This window comes from Grammomys surdaster, unplaced genomic scaffold, assembly GCF_004785775.1.
Source record: "Grammomys surdaster isolate TR1022 unplaced genomic scaffold, NIH_TR_1.0 255, whole genome shotgun sequence".
NCBI lineage: Eukaryota > Metazoa > Chordata > Mammalia > Rodentia > Muridae > Grammomys > Grammomys surdaster.
In genome coordinates this window covers 10086525-10104933 of record NW_021604696.1, presented here as the reverse complement: position 1 = coordinate 10104933, position 18409 = coordinate 10086525, and the positions used below count along the sequence as shown (strand labels likewise).

Here is an 18409-nt window from a genome sequence, read left to right as displayed (position 1 = left end):
CCTGCCTTAACCTCTTACGTGTGGGGATTATAGGTGTGTGCCACCATCCCTGGTCCTCACATTCATTTTTTAAAGTCACCTAGAAAGACAAAGAGGCTAACAGTGGAGGAGGGAGAGAAGCTTGAATTCCTCAGCTGACTCTATTTTGTTTAGTAAAACTGACTCAAGAACAGATACTATTTTATATAAGTGTAAAAGTTAATTGAGCAATCCTGAAAGACTCTAAAGCAAACAAATGATGTACCAGCTGGTGCCACGACCACTTTAAGGGCAAAAGTAACAATGACGGCAAAGCAGGGTCTACTAACAAGGCTGTAACTCCTTCCAACGCTCATACATCATTCATGGTGGGTTCAGTAGTATTCTAAGCCTTGCTGTATGCTTATGGCCAGAGAATGACATTGGTGTTCTGAACAGGAGAAAGTAGATTTAGAATTTATAGGACCAACCAAAGAAATTTAAACAAAACAAAAACAAAAAGGTCAACCTGAATATCAAACGTAAGTTCACAATCCATTTTGTCATTAAAATAAGATCAGAAAAGGGACATATGGATGGCTATCCTCAAAATATACTGAATAAATGCATAAAAATTTCAAAGACTAAATAAAAATATTAATAAAACCTCAGCCAGGCAGGATAGTTCACACATGCAATTATATCACGGAGGGGGCTCAAATAGAAGATGGAGAATTTGAGAGCATCCTGGGCTATATAGTGAGACCTTGTCCTTAAAAAGAAAATTAACAAATTTGCATGTCATTATGCAGGGACCATGAGAGTTTTCTCTGTATCATCTCAATATTAGTATATGTGCTGTTGAAGTGAGTACAAAGTCATACAAAGAAACAAACAAGCAAAATAATGTTTCCATTGAAAGGAACTAGAAAAATTACTAACTGTAGCTACTAGCAATATAAATAACCAGACTCATCACCAAAAAAAAAAAAAAATCACAAAATGCTATTTCTTATGAAGATGGTGCAGTCTTAGAGAAATGGATGAATCCAGCAAATGCAGGAAATGTATCAGAGACTAGTGGTCTCATATAGCAACAGTTACCAAAAACAAGCTTCTACAAACCAAAGCCTCAAATATTTGTGCACAAATAATGTCTATCTTCAACAAAGGGATTTATCAGTCACATACAAGATACTATACTCTTCTAGATAATGATTCACATACAGTTAAAAACAAAACAAACAAAAATACACCTAAGAACACATGACAAGTACTTGATGAAATATTTACTTTCGTTAGGTTTTGGTGCAGTTATTTGATGTATTTGGATACAAATACTGAATATTTATGAATAGAATTGTCTAGAGGTTGCTTTGAAATGACCTATGGGTAAAATGAGGTTAGAAGAGACATCTCTAAGTTGATAAATAATACTTGAAGCAGGGGGGTGCAGATAGTAAAAATGGTTCAGTGTTTACTTGCTCATCCAGAGGACCGGGATACAATTCCCAGAATTCACATGCAGCTTACAACTGCTTGTAAGCTTGCTCCATTTGTAAGCTGATGAGAAGACCCCAGTTCAATTCCTAGCACCTAACTGGCAGCTTACAACCATCTGCAACTCCAGTCTGACACCCTCTTCCAGCCTCTGAGGTATACAGACATACATGCAAACACCTATACATATAAACATATATTAAAAGGCAATTGAAGCAGCAAGATGGACACATTTTTTTGAGATTTTTCATTGTTTTTAATTGTGGGGGTATAGGTTTGTTTACTTGAATACTGGAGGTAAGGCAATGGATGACCCTAGAACTGGACTTATGGGCAGTAGTCAGTCATCTGATTTGGGTAGAAACTGAACTCAGGTCCATTGTAAGAGCAGTAAGTAAGTACTTTTAAACTGCTAAGCCATCTCTCCAGGCCCCTATTATTTTTTATAAACAGTTAAGTTTTTCCACAACTAAAATAATAAAAAAGAAAATTTAGACTATTTACATATTATAGAAGTGTAAACTTTCTCCATAACGGTGGGTGAAGGCATTCACATTATCCATAAAGTTGGATCTAAAACAGCCTCTATTGATTGAAATGCTAACAGTCAACCTACACAGAACTGGAGTGTATAGCTTCTTAGGACTGTATCACAACCAAAGGGATGATAAGCAATCTGGAAATCAGAAGAAAGGTGTAGCACCTTCTGGCTAGAGACGCTCCTTGTCTCCCCCAGCAGTCTCGACTCAGCCCTCGAAAGACCACCCCAACAGACTGATCTGCACCGATGTACATACAAGTAGCACAAAGTGGACTTACTGCATTAAAGAATAAAAAGTACAGGAAGCTGGGAGTTGGCAGCTGAGGCAGGGGATACAAGAGGAACTAAAGGCAAGGCAATAGGGGGTATGTTTGATTAAAATATAGTATATATGCATATATAAAATTCTCAGTCAAAAAGGTGTACCCCCCCCCCCAAATGAAACAAGTAAAAAGAAAAAACAGAACATTCCCTTCTTGGGAATGTGATCCCTATCCCAGCTTGGAAATCCTAGTGTCTGCAGCCAGGCATGACTCTTAAGCGGCACTTAGCTGCCTTCTCCCCTGATCTCCACGCTGTATTCTTCTGTGTGCTCCCTTGCAATCTGTACATACTGTCCTTTTAATTCCATATATATGTCAGCTGCCTTTTGGAATCATCGATCAGATTCTCATTCATGGTAACTTGGTTGTTTGAGCATTACAAAGTGACTGTAACTTATAATTACGGTGGCTTGTACACAGTGCATTGATTCATAAATGTTCACTGAATGAACAGAACTCCCTGTTTCTAAGGCAATGATGAGACTTCACATTGCTCTGTGTCAGTTACAGACAACTGTGATAGTTGTGCTTAAGTGTAGCTGGGCAAATGCCATCTAAGACCAGGAATCAGTCCTACAGGATGGGCAGCCATGACTCAGTAGATTCCAGGAAGCCTACACTCTTGTGGCACTACCAACTCATGGCAGTGATGGCTCCTACCCTTCAGGCCCGCATGGACAGTGAGCTCTCTAGAGTGAGGCCCAGACAGCAAGAGCTGAAAGAAAATAGGGTTTCACTTCAAAACAGCCAGGGAGACACAGGTGAAAAGCCACACCTTTTACAACAGTCCAGAGTGACTCACTCATGAAGGCCCTTAGGAATCTTGTTATCCAGTGACTGGGACATATCTGACTGTGCTGAAGATAATAAATTACACAGCTGCCATTAAGTTTCTCAATTCCTTCCACTACAGGTCTTTGCCCCATTCTTTTAAGATTACACAATGGCAGAAACCAGAATCTGGATGCAATGCGGGAGTGGGTTTTCCCCACAGCTACAAGAAGTCTCTGAGAACTTCCCAGCTTGATGGGCCCCTCACCAATGCCACCAATGAGTCAGAGGCCCCAGAGAGACACCTCTGCTGTACATGGAAGTTTCCTAAAGCCCACCTGTGTCGGGGAACAGCAGCACCCACTTGACTACATGGCATGGCTTGCAACTTCATGTGCATTCCTTGCAGCCTTTAGAGAAAGGAGAAACCCCCACAGCAGAGTCCACAGCAGAGCACTGTCCTGTCAGTGGGAAGAAGCGTTCCTCAGCTTTCACCCAGTCAGCTCACCGCCTCGAGGTTTGCAAATTACGGCCTCTTCCTTTAGCTTTCTCACAGTACCTTTTTAAGAGAGCCAGAGAACAAAGCTTCGCAAACGTGTGTGTGTGTGTGTGTGTGTGTGTGTGTGTGTGTGTGTGTGTATGTGTATGATTTTGTAAAATCCAGCATAGGTAATATTTTAGGGCAATGGTTCTCAGCCTTCCTAATGCTGTAACCCTTTAATACAGTGACCCCCCCACCATAAAATTATTCCATTGCTACTTAACTATAGTTTTTAATCTATAAACCGTATGAACCGTGATATAAAATTTGATAAGCAGGATGTGACCCCTGTGAAAGGCTGGTCAACTCGGAAAGGGGTCGAGATCTACAGGTTGAGAACTGCTGTTCTAGTGGGATTTTGTCTTGGTTATTCTGTAGGCCTGACTTTAGCTTGCTCATCTATCCATCCATCCATCCATCCATCCATCCATCCATCCATCCATCCATCCATCCATCTACCTATCCATCCTTATTCAAGTACATTATTAACCTTTGTATGTACATGATTAAATGTGTGCCCTATCTTACACTATGTCCCAATAAAAACAATAGCTTGCATTAACACAGTGACTTACTGTGGGCACAGCTTTAAATTTCTCTGGCTAACCTCGAGTTGTTAGAAAGCATCCCAATGTTATTGACTTCATGGCCTTTCAAATTATCTTGCAAAGCTAAGTGTGTCCATATACCAGCAGCAATGTGACGTTTCCTTTACTTAGAAAGCTGACCACAGAAGCCTGTTGTGGACCCTGACAGGCACCCATGGACTCCCTCAGCCAACAAAAACGCTGTCTCTCATTGCTTGGTCTTGAAGGCACATTTATCTGAACTTGGAATCCACAACAGTGCTTTGCGAAGCACGCTTTATATATTGGCATTGTTTAAATAAAACTGGAAACCTGAAGGAACTGGTCTAGAACATTCCTTTTTCAACACGGGATGGCTGAATATGGAAAGCTCTCTGGTACTACTACAGGCCAGGCAGGAGTCACCAGTTTCTCCTAAATCTCCAACCTGAGGGTTAGGAGGTTAGCTGGGGAGTAGGCCACATTACTGAAATCGAGCTTATTAGTAAGCCCTTCGTGAGCCCTGGAAAGGGAGCAGGAGGAAGCTACCAACTATGCTGCTGCTGCCCCCATTTTGGTGTACCCAGAACTAGCCTTCAGTCTGCTGCCTCATCCATTTGTGAGGTCATTCGAACACCGAAGACATCTTCCAAGGGTCTGACACGTCGTCAAATCAGATCTGAGCTATTTACCTCCTGTGTACATACCAAGCACTAACTTCTCGAGGCAGGCAGCTGGTCACCAAAGGGACCTCAGGCTCTGTCTTCATGCCTTCTTCAAGTGGTACAGGTCCAATCAGCCAGAGTTGCCTGTGTAACCTTTCAACCTCCGATTGTCCTTTCCAAACTCAGGTTGACCCTGTCTTGTCCTCATTTCTAATGCTCCATTCAGCTCCTGCAGTGGCATCTCTCCAAACAGCCAGCAGGAAGCCATCTTGAGTCTCCTGTTGCCCAGGCTGAGAAGGTACATTAAGAGCCTTTACTAAAGGCCTAGCGCACAGCGACACAATCCCTTTGCTGTCACTGTTGCTACCCAAGAGGCAAGATAGGCTGGTCCTGTCAGCATAGCATTTCTAGTTTACATACCATTTCTCATTTGACCCTTATCTTTTGTTAAACCCAGTATCGCTGGCACTAGCTTCGGGATCCTTGCAACTGACCTGCACTCCTGTGACAAGGTTGACCCATGACATGGGTCTAGATGCTAGCAGGAGGATTTCAAAGTGCAGTCCAAGAGCGCCTCTCACTCATTTCATCCAGGCAGCCAAGTGCTACTGTAGTTTATTAAGTTTCAAGTCTTTGGGGCTGGGGAGATGACTCAGTGGGTACACTTCTTGCAGGGAAGCATGAGGAACTGAGTTCCTAGCACATACGTGAAAAACCAAGCACAAAAGAATGTACCTGGAATCACAGCTCTAAAGACATGGAGATAGGGGGCAGGGAGAGTAAAGCCTGCTGGCTGGCCTGCCAACCTATTCCAATCAGTGAGCTACACGAAGTTAGACATTCTGTCTCAAAAACAAGGCGGGGGTGGTGGGGGGTTGGCTGGAGAGATGGCTCAGTCGTTAAGGCTAGTCACAATCAAAAGGAGTCAGAGAGCACTTGACAAAGGGTGCTGGCACCAACGTCTGGTCTCTGTATCCTTAAGTACATCTGTGCAAATACACGAACACACAGGCACTTCAGCACACACACAACTAGAGGCTCTATTTTCAATTCTAGAGCAGTGACCACTATTCCAAGTCACCCTTCAGGCCCGTTTCCCGACAGGAGCATGGTACCTTAAGACTGCTCAGCACACAGGCATTGCTCAACTTGACCAAAAAAGCCACCGAGTTCCCAGAAGTTTACGAGCTCCCACACTTACTCAATGATGTACCCTGCTAGAGGAGGTGAGGGGACAAGCAGTCCTTCAGAAAGCAGACCAAGGAAGTATCATCGATACCAGTAACACATGGGAATCCGAGGCAAGACCTTTTGAAATATCCTTTCCATAGGGCTGCCCAGGATAAGAAATGGATCCTGTGCAGCCCAGTTACGTCTCTTCCTAGGAGCAGGGCAGACCCTGAGGGGACAACTGAGGCCCTGAGCTCATCAAACTGTCCTGACTGTCCATGATAGGCAGGGTTAGTCTGCAGATGGCAGCTTCCAGATGGCCTCTGTTCTACATTGTGATTCCTGGATCTAATAATCTACAATGAACCTACTGTTTAGTAGCAGGATTCTTTGGGGAGGAAGGGGTCATTGGGTTTCTGAAACGGAAAACACTCTCTAGAAGTCAAGGGTGGCTGTCTCCTGAGAAGTGTAGAGAGCAACCCTACAGCTTTTCTTGATACGCCTTGTGAGCTGTGGTTTAGGTAGTCAGCTCTAAGAACGAAGGCAGGACACAGATTAAGAACCAAGAGTGCAAATAAAAAAATATTAACCACCAGCACGTGCTACAGGAAGATATGCTAAAGACCACATTAAGTACAAAGGCCACACAGTGAAAGGTGAGGTCCACAAATGTGGAGGAGGCAAACAGAGAGCAGGAGACAGGAGGTTGCCTATAACCAAGAGATGACTATGGAAGGGTGTGGGAGGCCTAAACCCTAGGCAGATGCTCAGTGGATTAATCTTATGATGTGAACGTCAAGACAGTATTCAGTATCCTTTACCACAGAAAGTTAACACTGGTCTGTATGAGCTGTAGTCAGGTCTGACTTCTGCAAACTCAAGGAAGGGACAGGAGGCACTCCCCCCCACCCCCTTTGTGTCCGTCTCTGAACATCTGTGGGCACCTTGTCAGACTTCTACACTTAAGATCAAAATAGAAACAATAATACAAATAACTCAAAAACTCAAATAAATAATAAACTAAAAACCCAAAACCAGGGCTGGAGGGGTGGCTCAGAGATTAAGAGTACTGACTGCTCTTCCAGATGTCCTGTGTTCAGCTCCCAGCAACCACGTGGTGGCTCACAACCATCTGTAATGGCATCCCAAACATACAATGACTAAACAAATGAAAAACTAGAACAACAGATTCAAATCCCCTGGAGACCGCCGTCTGGGAGAAAATTGAGTGTTGCCATGGGTCCAAATGGGGACACTAGGGAGAGCCCTGGCCTCCTCTGTTCAAGTTGGCAGGTCTGGTTTGCCTTGCTCTTGCTGTGATAAAACTCTAGTCAAAACCAAGTTAGGGGCGTAAAAGGTTTATTTCATCTTATGTTTCCATATCACAAATTTATCCCAGTGGAAGTTGGGGAAGGAACCTGGAGGCAGGGACTAAAACAGAATCCACGGAAGAATGACGCTTACTGGATCGTGTACTGCTTCTGCCGAGCTAGTTCTCACATAAAACCTAAGACTGTCTGTGCAGAGGTGGCACCGGCCACAAGGACCCTGGCCCTTCTCCAAATAGGATTCAAGAAAATGACCCACAGACACCTCCACCCGCAGGCCGGTGTGACGGAGGCAGTCCTTCAGTGCTGCTCCCTACTCCCAGGTGTGTCAAGCTGACAACCAAGATGTATCATAGGACTGGTCTCATCCAGCCTGGTGGGACTCTGTACTCCCCCCTCTCTGGCCCAGCTAGACCAGTACAGCTGATCACCAGGTTCACACCACTAAGAGGGCAGAACTTCTCCAGGACAAACATCAAGTTTTACTTTGTTTTTATTAAGACAGATTAATGCTGAGAGGCTCGCACAAACAGCCAGGTAAGAGAACCTAGTATCTGAAGGCACACCTCCACGCACGGAGGATAATGTGGTAATGACTTTGGCCATTTTTTTAAAAGCACTCCATCTACCCCTCTTAAAGGGAAATGGAGATGTCCTTCTTTTACATGGCAGCAAGCAACAAAACAATGTCAATGGTTGTGACACCAAAACAAAGCCGGTGTCAGCTATGAGGCCGGATCTATTGCAATTACCTCCTTCGAGTGAACCCCCCAACCAGAGGGGAAAGCTGGAAGAGAGTCCACAAAGACACCACTAGGTTTTTATGCTTAACTGGTCACCAATTGCAAACAGAAAAAAAAAAAAAAAACCTCAGGTCACCTGCTGGCTGAGACATTTACTATTTTACTCTCGTCTTGGAGATAAACATGGGAGGAAGTGCATTAGTCTCTTTGATGATGGCGTACGCATCCCTGTCAGCAAAGGTAAGCTGACAGTCCTGAGAGCTGGCACCCGTCTCCTGGAGCTGGCAATTGCCTAGAAAACCCTGGGGACAGAGGACTGGGCCCTCAGTCATGATGACATCATCTAGCTACCGCACTCAAGACAGCATTTATGAACCAACTGAGAAAGCACTACCGTATGTCCTACTGGGAAGAACATGCTATTTCACATTTTAAAGGACTTTTATTCTGCATTTGTGTGTCTGCCATGTGTCTTCCACGTGCAGGCCAAAAGAGGGTGAACTGGAGTGTCAGTGCTGAGCGGCTGGGTGTGGGTGGAACCGCCTCACCATCCCCCACTGTATGACCCGACTTGGACAGTAGAGAGCCAGGCCTCCTCCTTCACTCTTGCTTTTGCCTCACAGACTGGTGATGAGCTTTTCACCTTATGTCTGAAGTTAGTGCATATGCCTGGTACTTCTTCATAACTGCCCTTCTTCAGCAATCTCTCAGAGCCGGCGACAGCAGCACGTGGAGCCTGTTGTGGCCTCGATGGGCCAGCGGGGGAGGGAAGGAATACACAAAACCGGGATCTTCATGTGAAGGAAATGCCTAAAAGGTCGAGACACACTGAAGTAGAAATTATTTTTTCTTTATTTAAGAAAGAAAAGTAGGGAAGAACAGCAATTTGTATAACAGTAGACAAGTCGGCACTGCAAAAAAAAGAGAAAGCAAAGGTGGGCTACTTGTCGTAGCCTGCTTGGCTTCATGACGCATAAACTCAATGCAGTTCCTCACCTGTATTATTAATTATTACTCGGCAAATCTGTAACTGGTAGAATTAGGGACTACACATCCTTAGGCGTGCTACACCTGAGCTAGAAACTCAACAGCCTGTAAAAGTCATTTCAAAGTCCATGGGAAATGGGATGCGTATTAGTGCAGGCAAACCATTTCTGTAAACATTTCCTCCAACGCCAATGCGCACACTAAACATACTGCACTGGCCACAGAAGAGGCTCCTCTGACTTCTGTACAGAAAGGCACGGAAGCTCTGGCTGACCCCAGACACACCTGGGTGTGGTGGCCCCCGTGAAGAGCAGTTCCAAGGTCCACATACCACGGTGTGTCATCTTAATACTGTTCTGCCAAAATGACACTTGGAGAAACCAGTGTGCTGTGGAGGGGAGTAAGGAAAGCCTGTCCCTCCCTAAATGGATAGGAAGTCACAGCAGCCCATTTCTTGTTTTTCCTGAGTAACTCTCCCAGGATACCTGAACTAACTTGTCTAGGCTCACTGTCAGCCCAGTTTACAAGGTGTCAGGACCAAGAAGGGAAAGTCAAGATGACTGAGGTTGGGGGGAGAGCAGCTGCCAGAAGCCTGCCTGGGGCAGACTGCTCTCCTTTAATCAAGTCAGTCATGGAGTTGGTCTGAGTCAACTGGGAGAATGCCCACTGGGCTGCGTGCAAGAAGGACAGACACAGATGACTAGAGCCCATCCTCCACCTATATCTCCCTAAGAGAAAGTGATAGATATTAATAATCCCAACAACGTATGTTTGTACTAATTGCAACCTATGGCTTTGCAACATTTGGCTGACAGACTGACACACAGGACTAAGGTGGACAGCAGCCTCCTGTTTCTTCATGCTTCTTGCTGTCTGTAGCTTTGTGTTTCTACAGAGCTATCGGTTAGCCTTTCATGGCACACTAAAATCAGGGAGACGGCTGCAAACACCCAAACAGCTTGATTCATACACTCGCCTTGCTGGTCCCCTCTCATTTTATAAAAACCCCAAGTGTGGGTAGGAGGCTACCAGCATCAGATTCTAATTGAGTCCACTGCTGATGAGATAGATGGGATAACTCTTTAACCTACTCTAGGTTAGCCACAAACTAGAAAATAAACAGTTTTGCATTACTCTGAAGTCATGCCAACAGGAAACAACTTTTACTTCCTTTCCCCCTTAAAAGGAGTAAGGATTGCTTGGTTATCTTGACTTGTCTTTGTTGGTATTTATGACCAACCATTTAGCTGCAGTTGTATACTGAATGTTTCACTAGATTTTTGTTGTTCATAAAACAGAAGTAAGAGAATGACTGACACTGTGTGACCTAGGCCGGCTGGTACAAGCTTGGCAGTAAGTACATGTAACTGCTCCATGGGACAGGGAATTGATGCATTATGCTGTAAAGGGAAATTAACCACAAAGGAAGCCTCTGAAACACCACGCTTGTGTTTGGGGAATGAAGCACACAGCAGCTGCCACGAGGCAGCCCCACTCAGAGCAAGATGGCAGGGCCACGACTCAGCGCTGCCTCTTCACTGAGACACTAGCATCCTCAGAGAATGTAGTGATGACCATGAAGCCATGAAGCAAATTATTACAAGACATTTATTACAAATGTCACAGACATATTCATAAAGAAAAATTAGTTTTTTAAAAAAGGAGAGAGAACAAGAGAGCACGTGAGAAAAACAAGAAAAGCCAAAGCGTCGATCTTACACCTGACACACAGGCAGGGAGGCGATGCGCCATCTATGAAGAAGTAGGAGTAACTACATTCTTAAAATAGTTTTAGTGCATTGCGTTTTTAGAAAAGGGACACACCCTCACTCCCAAGAAAAGGTTCCTGCAACATGATAGGTCTGTGTGACTCCCAGCGTGACCCCTGCCTGCTTCCAAACCCTTTAATTGAGAACATAAGATCTCTTGTGTGTCACAGGTGGCAGCTGTCTGTCACCCTCTAATGGTGAACTTGGAGAGAGCAGAGCAGTCTGCATGCTGGAAGCAGACTGTAGCAGCCACAAGGCTACTCCCCACCGTTATAGACAGGCTTGTTTGTTTTTTTCTTTTTTTGTACCTGATTAGACTTGTGACATAAATCAGTCAAACTTTAATCAGATAGTTTTGGTATTAAGGTTAAATTAAACATTAATGTTTTCTGCCAAAACCATAAACTAAGTCACCTCTCAATGCATTAGAAACAATGAGGTAGGCAAAAAACAAAACAAAAGGAAACAAAAGCCCACAGGCAAGCTGACCTTCTCCTACGGGTGCAGGCTGTGGTGGAGGAGCTGCTGCACTTGAGGCTTAGCAGACATTAAGCCTGCAGCCGAGGCCGGGCTAATACTGTCACACAACAAGCTTCTGGCCTTCCAACAAGACGCAAACATTTTCTTTTCCTTTTCTTTCTTAAGAACCATCTGCACAATTTAGGCAAAACTTGGTACACAGAAAAATGACTGAGTTCTTGGCCAGGACAACCCCCTCCAAAAAACTTTTCAAAGAAACAAAATGGGACCCTTTAACCCACCCCACCCCACCCTAAGCCCCACCCACAAAAAAGGTATCCTAGTAACTGTGTCTTTCACATTTTATAAATATTAACTTCTGAGACCTGCACCACCTTCTTTGTCCACATACGGTCACATTACAAAAAGAGAAATGTCAATTAAATACATTGTTAATGTTACTATATTAAATCTGTTCTCTGCTTCAGCAAGCTGCTTCTTACACCAACTTTTCACCTCTTTGTGCCCACTGCCAACGTCTGATGGCGTGCTCATCACAACCTTCAGACACCCACAGGCCAGTCGCTCAGAGCCGAGGAATCCTGGAGCTGGAGGCAAGGCGCTCTTCCGGGTCTGCTGTGCGTCCCCGAGCACTCCTAGCACCGACGGTAGAGTCTAGACAGCACCAGCTGCAGTGCAGCCTTGATTTATTTTTGAGAAAGGAAAAGGAGAGAATGGGAATAAACTGGCAAAAGTGTAGGAGGGAGGGGAGAGGACCTGACCAGACACGACACGCAAGAGGCCTGCATAGACAGCCGTCCTGGCTGCACCGGCACAGCTCTGAGCTCCAGTTGCAAGGAATTCCAAGTTCTCGGGGTCTTGCCGACTCCAGAGGTCAGTGATCCCAGCTCACACTGCCTCTACCAGCTCAGAAGAGAAGTCCTGCCTAAGGTCATGAAATAGACCTGGCTGCTGCCGCCAGAGCGGACAGAGGCAAAGAACACCTGCAACACAAGCGGAGGGCACAGTCAGCAGCCGCTCACTACTTCCTGGTGCCCAGCCCCGGATAGCCTCAAATGAAATGTTTAAGGGTTTTCTTGATTTATTTTAGAATGTGTCATCACTGCCCATGGACCACAAGCCACTGTAAAAAGCAGCCGCAAATGCACAGACGCCATAAGGAAGCCTTACCTTGTCATTGCGCTCACACAGGAACTTTAGTCTCTGAGCCCTTTTGTGCATAAATACACCATCCAAGTGACCGGTTTCCACAGATCGGATCTCTATTGCCTTCTCTCCCCAGCCCATTGTCTGATTCGAGCGGATATATGCTTTTAGAGAGGGAAAAACAAAGCATTAACAGGGAGGAGTCCTGACAAGACGCTTCAGATTCACATGCACGGACGCTGAGTGCCTAGCCTGCGAGGACTTTGGTTTTCCAGGAGTTCTCCCTCAGTGCTGGGCATATTTCTGAAAGCCTACCTCCAGTGCACGAGGCTCTGGGTTCAATTTACAGTAGTGACCCAAAGGGGGCAGTGTGCTTGTTGTATGCCACATCTGTCATTGGGCAGTCATGAGTCAGTAACTGAAAAAGCCAACTTCCCTTGGGTCTTTTATGCCTCTTCTAGAAACAGCCATGAGAGAAGGGAAGAAGAATGACGAGCAGACACATTGGGGACATAAGGACAGCCATGTGATGTCAAGCATCAGCCTCGGTCCCTGAACACAAAAGCAGAAGACTACTCAGGAGCCTAAGATGACTGGGGCCCAGCCACTCAAAAACAAACCATGCTTCTTTCTCTGATTTTCTTCATGTCACATGAATTGGCCAAAAACAAAACAAACACACAAACAAACACCCCAAACACCTGCCCTTTAGGTAACTTAAGAGTCTAATGAGAGGCAACAATTGCACAGGTTTTAAAGTACCCAAGAATTACTGGGAATTTGTTCTAACCTTCTCCCATCTGCTGATAACCACCGAGTAGCCAGACGGTGTGAGCAACATGCAACATTAGTACAACACACAGATGTGGTCCTAGTGGCTCTCTCACGGACGCCTCGTCACATGCATCATACCTACAGATGTCGGCATCTCTCCCCACTGCAGAACCACGTCCTTGGTGATCCTTCCGTACGTGTTCACGTAGACCCCCTCATCCTCGTAGCACACCAGGAGCTCCATTCCATCCGTGTTGGGGAGGATAATGATTGCATGGGGTTTGATGCTACACTGAATCTAGAGAACATGAACGGGGAAGCATGTCTGCGGTCATCTCCAGCGCGGCAAACATGCTCAGCAAGACTGTCTAGAGGATGCGGTAGTGCTGCATCCCTGGCTGTACCTACCACAAACAGGCAAGAATCTTGGCAAGTCCATGCAATCAATATACAACCCAGAGTCTACCATTTAAAGGTCACGTGCTCTGCTGAAGCATGTGTTTGAGTCCCTGGACACAAAAGCGGATGGCAGACTCATTTGAGAACCATTCCCAACCCAAGGTGTTCTGCCTGACAGCAACAGTCCCACCTCCATCCCATGTTAGTCAAAGCAAGTGCTAAGAGGTTTTCAAAGAGCTTCACAGAGCCAGGAAAGCAGAATTCTACAGTTCTGAAACCTGAAGCTACTGCAAACAGTGCTCCATTTAAATACTCACCCTACACCACGGGGAATGAGGAAACCCTGCTTGTGTTAGTCACTGAGCAGAGTAAAGGGGAAAGTCAAAACAAAGTGAAGCCAGTCAACCAACCATAGAGTGTGGGTTCTTTCTTACGTGTGTTGGTAGATAAATGTCATAGACTGAGCCTGAATCCACATCAACAGCATGGAAGCCCGCACAGGATCCATAGATCACTTTCAACCTCTGGCCTTCCTCGACAGTGAGATCCACCAGTAATGGCTTATGCAGCAGTTCTCCAAATGACTACAGAGGTAATCAAGACAGAAGCAGGAGGACAGACTTACACATCAGATGAGGCATTTGATTTATCAAGTGGATTGCTAACTAGCATCTGGAAGACATGTCTTCCCTCCTACCTAGCTGAAGAATGCTCTGTCTGTCCAGCTGTGTGTCTTGCTTAGAACACAGGCAAAGTCAACAATGGTAGAAACTGGCATAATGCAGGATTCGAATACTTAAGACACAGCAGTGCAGTGAGCTGCTGCAGGGGCCATGGCACTGAGACTCTGTCAGGGTTGATACTATGAGAGCCACAGACTTTAGCTGTGTGACTGGAGAGCCTCAGTTCTTCATGCCAGCACAGTTCTTAGGTCTGGGGCTCTGGGCTGCAGCAGTGGCATAAAGTTACGCTCATTTCAGTATCTAGCACAAAGAAATATTAAGACTAGACTCCAGATGATGTGAAGGATTTTATAATTTAGTGTCTTTTCTCAGCAATACTAGGACTTACCAAAAATGGTAACCCTGACTCTGATCCATGGGGCAACCAAGCAGGAAGTATCCTTTAATTCAAATTTCCCAACTAATTGAGACTTATATTTTAATAAACTATATCAAAACAGTTTGTTTCTTATTCTCTGCTAAAATGTTCCTTAACTATTGTTAAAAGTTCTGTATCTCAAAATAGAAATAACTGTTATCTCTAGTGCTGGAACAGTAGAAATTTTTAGTTAAGAATTTTATACACTGGATTTAGGGCAATTCCTAAAATAAATTACTAAACATACTCACAGAACAATGGTTGTTAGGTCCCTGCAGTTTGGGAGTGTGGAAGCGTACAGACTATGACACTTACAGCACTGTCTCATATGACACCTCTTAGGCCACACACCAGAGTGAATGAGATCAATTATGAGTGCATATGAACTCACAACCAAAACAGTCCCAAGTTTAGCACAAACCATTTTTCTGTAAATATCAGGATTCTGTTAAAGTGAGTTTTTCAAATTTATATAAAAACAGGACCATACTATACATATTTTAATTCCCTTCTTCTATTTAATGTATAATATGTATTGCTTGTATCATTAAAAACCTCTATAGTTTATTTGGATTTTTTTTGTTTTGCTAGGTATCCCTGGCTGGCCTTGACCCCACAACAATCCTCCTGCCTCAGCCTCTCTGGCATGTACTGTCACACCCAGCTTATTACTTAGTCTTTAAATTGTAGTGCACTGAACACATGCCTTCCCAACCGTCCCTCATTCAGCCCTTTAACCTAGAGTCTAGATCTTCAACACATCTATGTCTTTCAGGGACCATCTTCTTCTTAAGGGTCAGTACAAGTACCATTTTGGCAAATTAATCATCTGAGAAGTTAGAAAATAGTTATACAAGCCTGTTATGTTAGAATAGCTGATTTGACAGTTATGTTAACACATAGCTTTATATTAACTGTTCAAACCTATAAGTCTATTTAAAACTGGCAGTTTTACCTTAAAGGCCATAAATTTGTGATATGGCTTCGGTGCCCATGCATAGACTTCCACAGAACTCTTCAAAGCAATTACCAGAAACTTGATTCTTTCATATTTTACTGAAACAAACATAAAAAGCAGGAGAAATACTGTCAGCATTAACACGGAGCCATAAGCTCTTTTAGTTGCCACTTGCAAACTTTATACCTTCTGCTGCTCGCCCGGACAACTAGGAGTTGGGGTGAGAAGCACAGAGAGCTTAAGCCACATACATAGCTTTTCCAACTCTCTAGTGTATAATCCAGTTTCCTAGATAAATTCTTAACTGAGACTGACTAGTTTAGCTGATAAACATGTCTTAGATTCCAAGGATTTTAATATTAAGGGCACTGCCAGGCAGACAACACTGAGGACTGGAGGGCTCACAATTACTTCAACATGATAATGATGTCAAAAGTCAGACATCAGAAGATAGAAGCAAGTTGTAAGTCATGTGTGACTCACAGAACATGCATCGCCTTTCACAGCTATTCCTGTTCCCTAGTATGATGCCCGGTCTGCTCTGTAGACCACTGACATGGACCTCCAAACATCATGCTGCTACTTGCCTAGGTGCAAGGACTTGTTACTGACACAGCTTTGTTAAACTTCACTTACTGTCAAATCCACACAGAGGGTTATACAAGCACAACCAGTGGGTGTTGTTAATAGACTTTCTTGAAATGATGGAAATCATCCTATGTGCACTGCTAATCCCTACAGACCATACCATAGCCATCACTGATAATCTCTATAGACCATACCATAGCTATCACTGATAATCTCTATAGACCATACCATAGCCATCACTGACAATCTCTATAGACCATGCCATAGCCATCACTGACAATCCCTATAGATCATACCATAGCTATCACTGATAATCTCTATAGACCACACCATTACTATCAACATTAAGGAGGTACTGGGGCTGCATGGAAGCCAAAATAAAGCCTGTTAACTTTAATTAACTATATTTTAGCTTCCTGGTCATGGTGGAAACTCAGATTCATTCCAAATAATGAGATGCCAACTATAATAATTATTAACCAATGAGCTGCCACAATGGATAAAGAAGACAATGTCACAGATTACAGCACCCTGGGGGAAGTGCGCAGAATAACTGCCTATAATGGTACCTTAACATGCAAGCACAAATCAGCAATCAATGGACTCCATAACGGCAACCAGCCTATTTCTATAAAATCACAGTGTCAGTCCCTTAAAACTCTATGCTATGGTCCATCCTTTCTCATCATTTCTAACCAGCACTTACTTTTTCTTACACAACCAAAGCTGGCTTGAGTTTTATTAGATGACTTTGTGAGAACCAATGAATATTCCAAGGAAGGGAAATGCCAACCACAAAACAATGCTAAGTCAACAGGCCAGCCACAGTCATTTATAAATAAGGGCACGGTGGCTCTGCACAATGCCAGGAAACCAGTTAAAGTCTCAAACGTTCTAGTGACTGCAAAGGAACTCCCAGCATACGCTAACTATGAGCCTGAGAAGTGAAGAGGTCACGGGACACCTCACCAGTTTCAAAGAGTCCAACAACTTAAACCTGACTCTAAGGGAACTCTGAAGAACAGAGCACAGTGACCCCTGAGCACTCACCGACTTTATAGTGCACGCACCCTTCCAGGTCGCCCACGGTGGTCCACCCTTGCTTCTTCTCAACTTCTGGATCATTATGGAGAATCTTATTTCTTAACCAGGATAAATAGTAGACACGTAACTTATCCTTTTTACCTAACAAGATAAATGTAAATATTTTACATGCATGGTCAAAAATCAACATTATTAATAACAACAATGTTCAAGAAAAAAACCAAAAACAAAACAGTAGATACATTTCCCCTGAGGGAGACAGTTCATCTGGGAAAGGCATGAAAACTTCTTGAAAGAATTATAGCAATGATTTTGGATAGCATGCCCATTACATAAGAGTCAATTATTTTCCTATATATCAACAACAAAAAATTAGGAACTGGAATAAAAATACTATTCATATTAACACTAAAGAAATGAAACATACATGGGTCTCACAAGACAGCTGTTTAAAATATGTATTTGAGGACAATTAGAAAATTGTTAAAGATGTCAGAGAATTAAGTGTGGATGTACTATGTTCATGGACAGAAAACTACACTGTCAGTTCTTCCTAACGTGAACTACAGATTCACCTCAAGTCTAGTCCAAACCATAGTCAAGTTGTCTGTGTATATCAATAAATATACTCTACAGTTTATATTCACTGGCAAAACAGTGACACAGTAAACAAAATATTTAAATGAAAACCAAAGTTTTTGGACAGTTCTTGACTTCAAGATTTACTATATATTCGATACAGTAACCAAGACCATGTGGCTATTAGCCAAAGAATGAGCAAGTCAATTAGTGGAGGAAACAGGCCTAGAAACAGACGCACACAAACACAGTGAGCAAACAGATGCACAAAAACACAGTACAAACAGAGGCATACAAACACAGAGAACAAACAGAGGCACACAAATGCAGTAAGCAAACAGATGTATACAAATGAACATAGTGAACAAACAGGCACATACAAACGAATTCGGTGAATAAACATGCACACAAATACAGTGAACAAACAGAGACACACAAATGCAGTGAGCAGACAGATGCACATACAGTACAAACATGC

At 43.8% G+C, this 18409-nt stretch overlaps 1 protein-coding gene and 1 pseudogene across 17 annotated transcripts in view; both read right to left on the bottom strand.

The window, feature by feature from the left end:
* Positions 1-733: 733 nt before the first annotated feature.
* LOC114627646 lies at positions 734-832 on the bottom strand (annotated as a pseudogene).
* An 8103-nt stretch (positions 833-8935) lies between these two features.
* Map4k4 (mitogen-activated protein kinase kinase kinase kinase 4) overlaps positions 8936-18409 on the bottom strand; it is a 127888-nt gene continuing 118414 nt past the window's right edge. For 14 of the 17 annotated variants that reach the window (XM_028775437.1, XM_028775442.1, XM_028775438.1 and 11 more), the window contains 6 exons: positions 17359-17493; positions 15718-15818; positions 14096-14245; positions 13401-13560; positions 12513-12652; positions 11991-12325 (listed from right to left, as the gene is read on the bottom strand). In XM_028775437.1, the coding sequence (XP_028631270.1) occupies positions 12242-12325; positions 12513-12652; positions 13401-13560; positions 14096-14245; positions 15718-15818; positions 17359-17493 (770 nt within the window). In that variant the 3' untranslated portion in view covers positions 11991-12241. Of the gene's footprint in view, positions 12326-12512; positions 12653-13400; positions 13561-14095; positions 14246-15717; positions 15819-17358; positions 17494-18409 lie in introns of all 17 variants that reach the window. The other 3 variants (XM_028775451.1, XM_028775447.1, XM_028775445.1) reach the window with 1 other exon arrangement.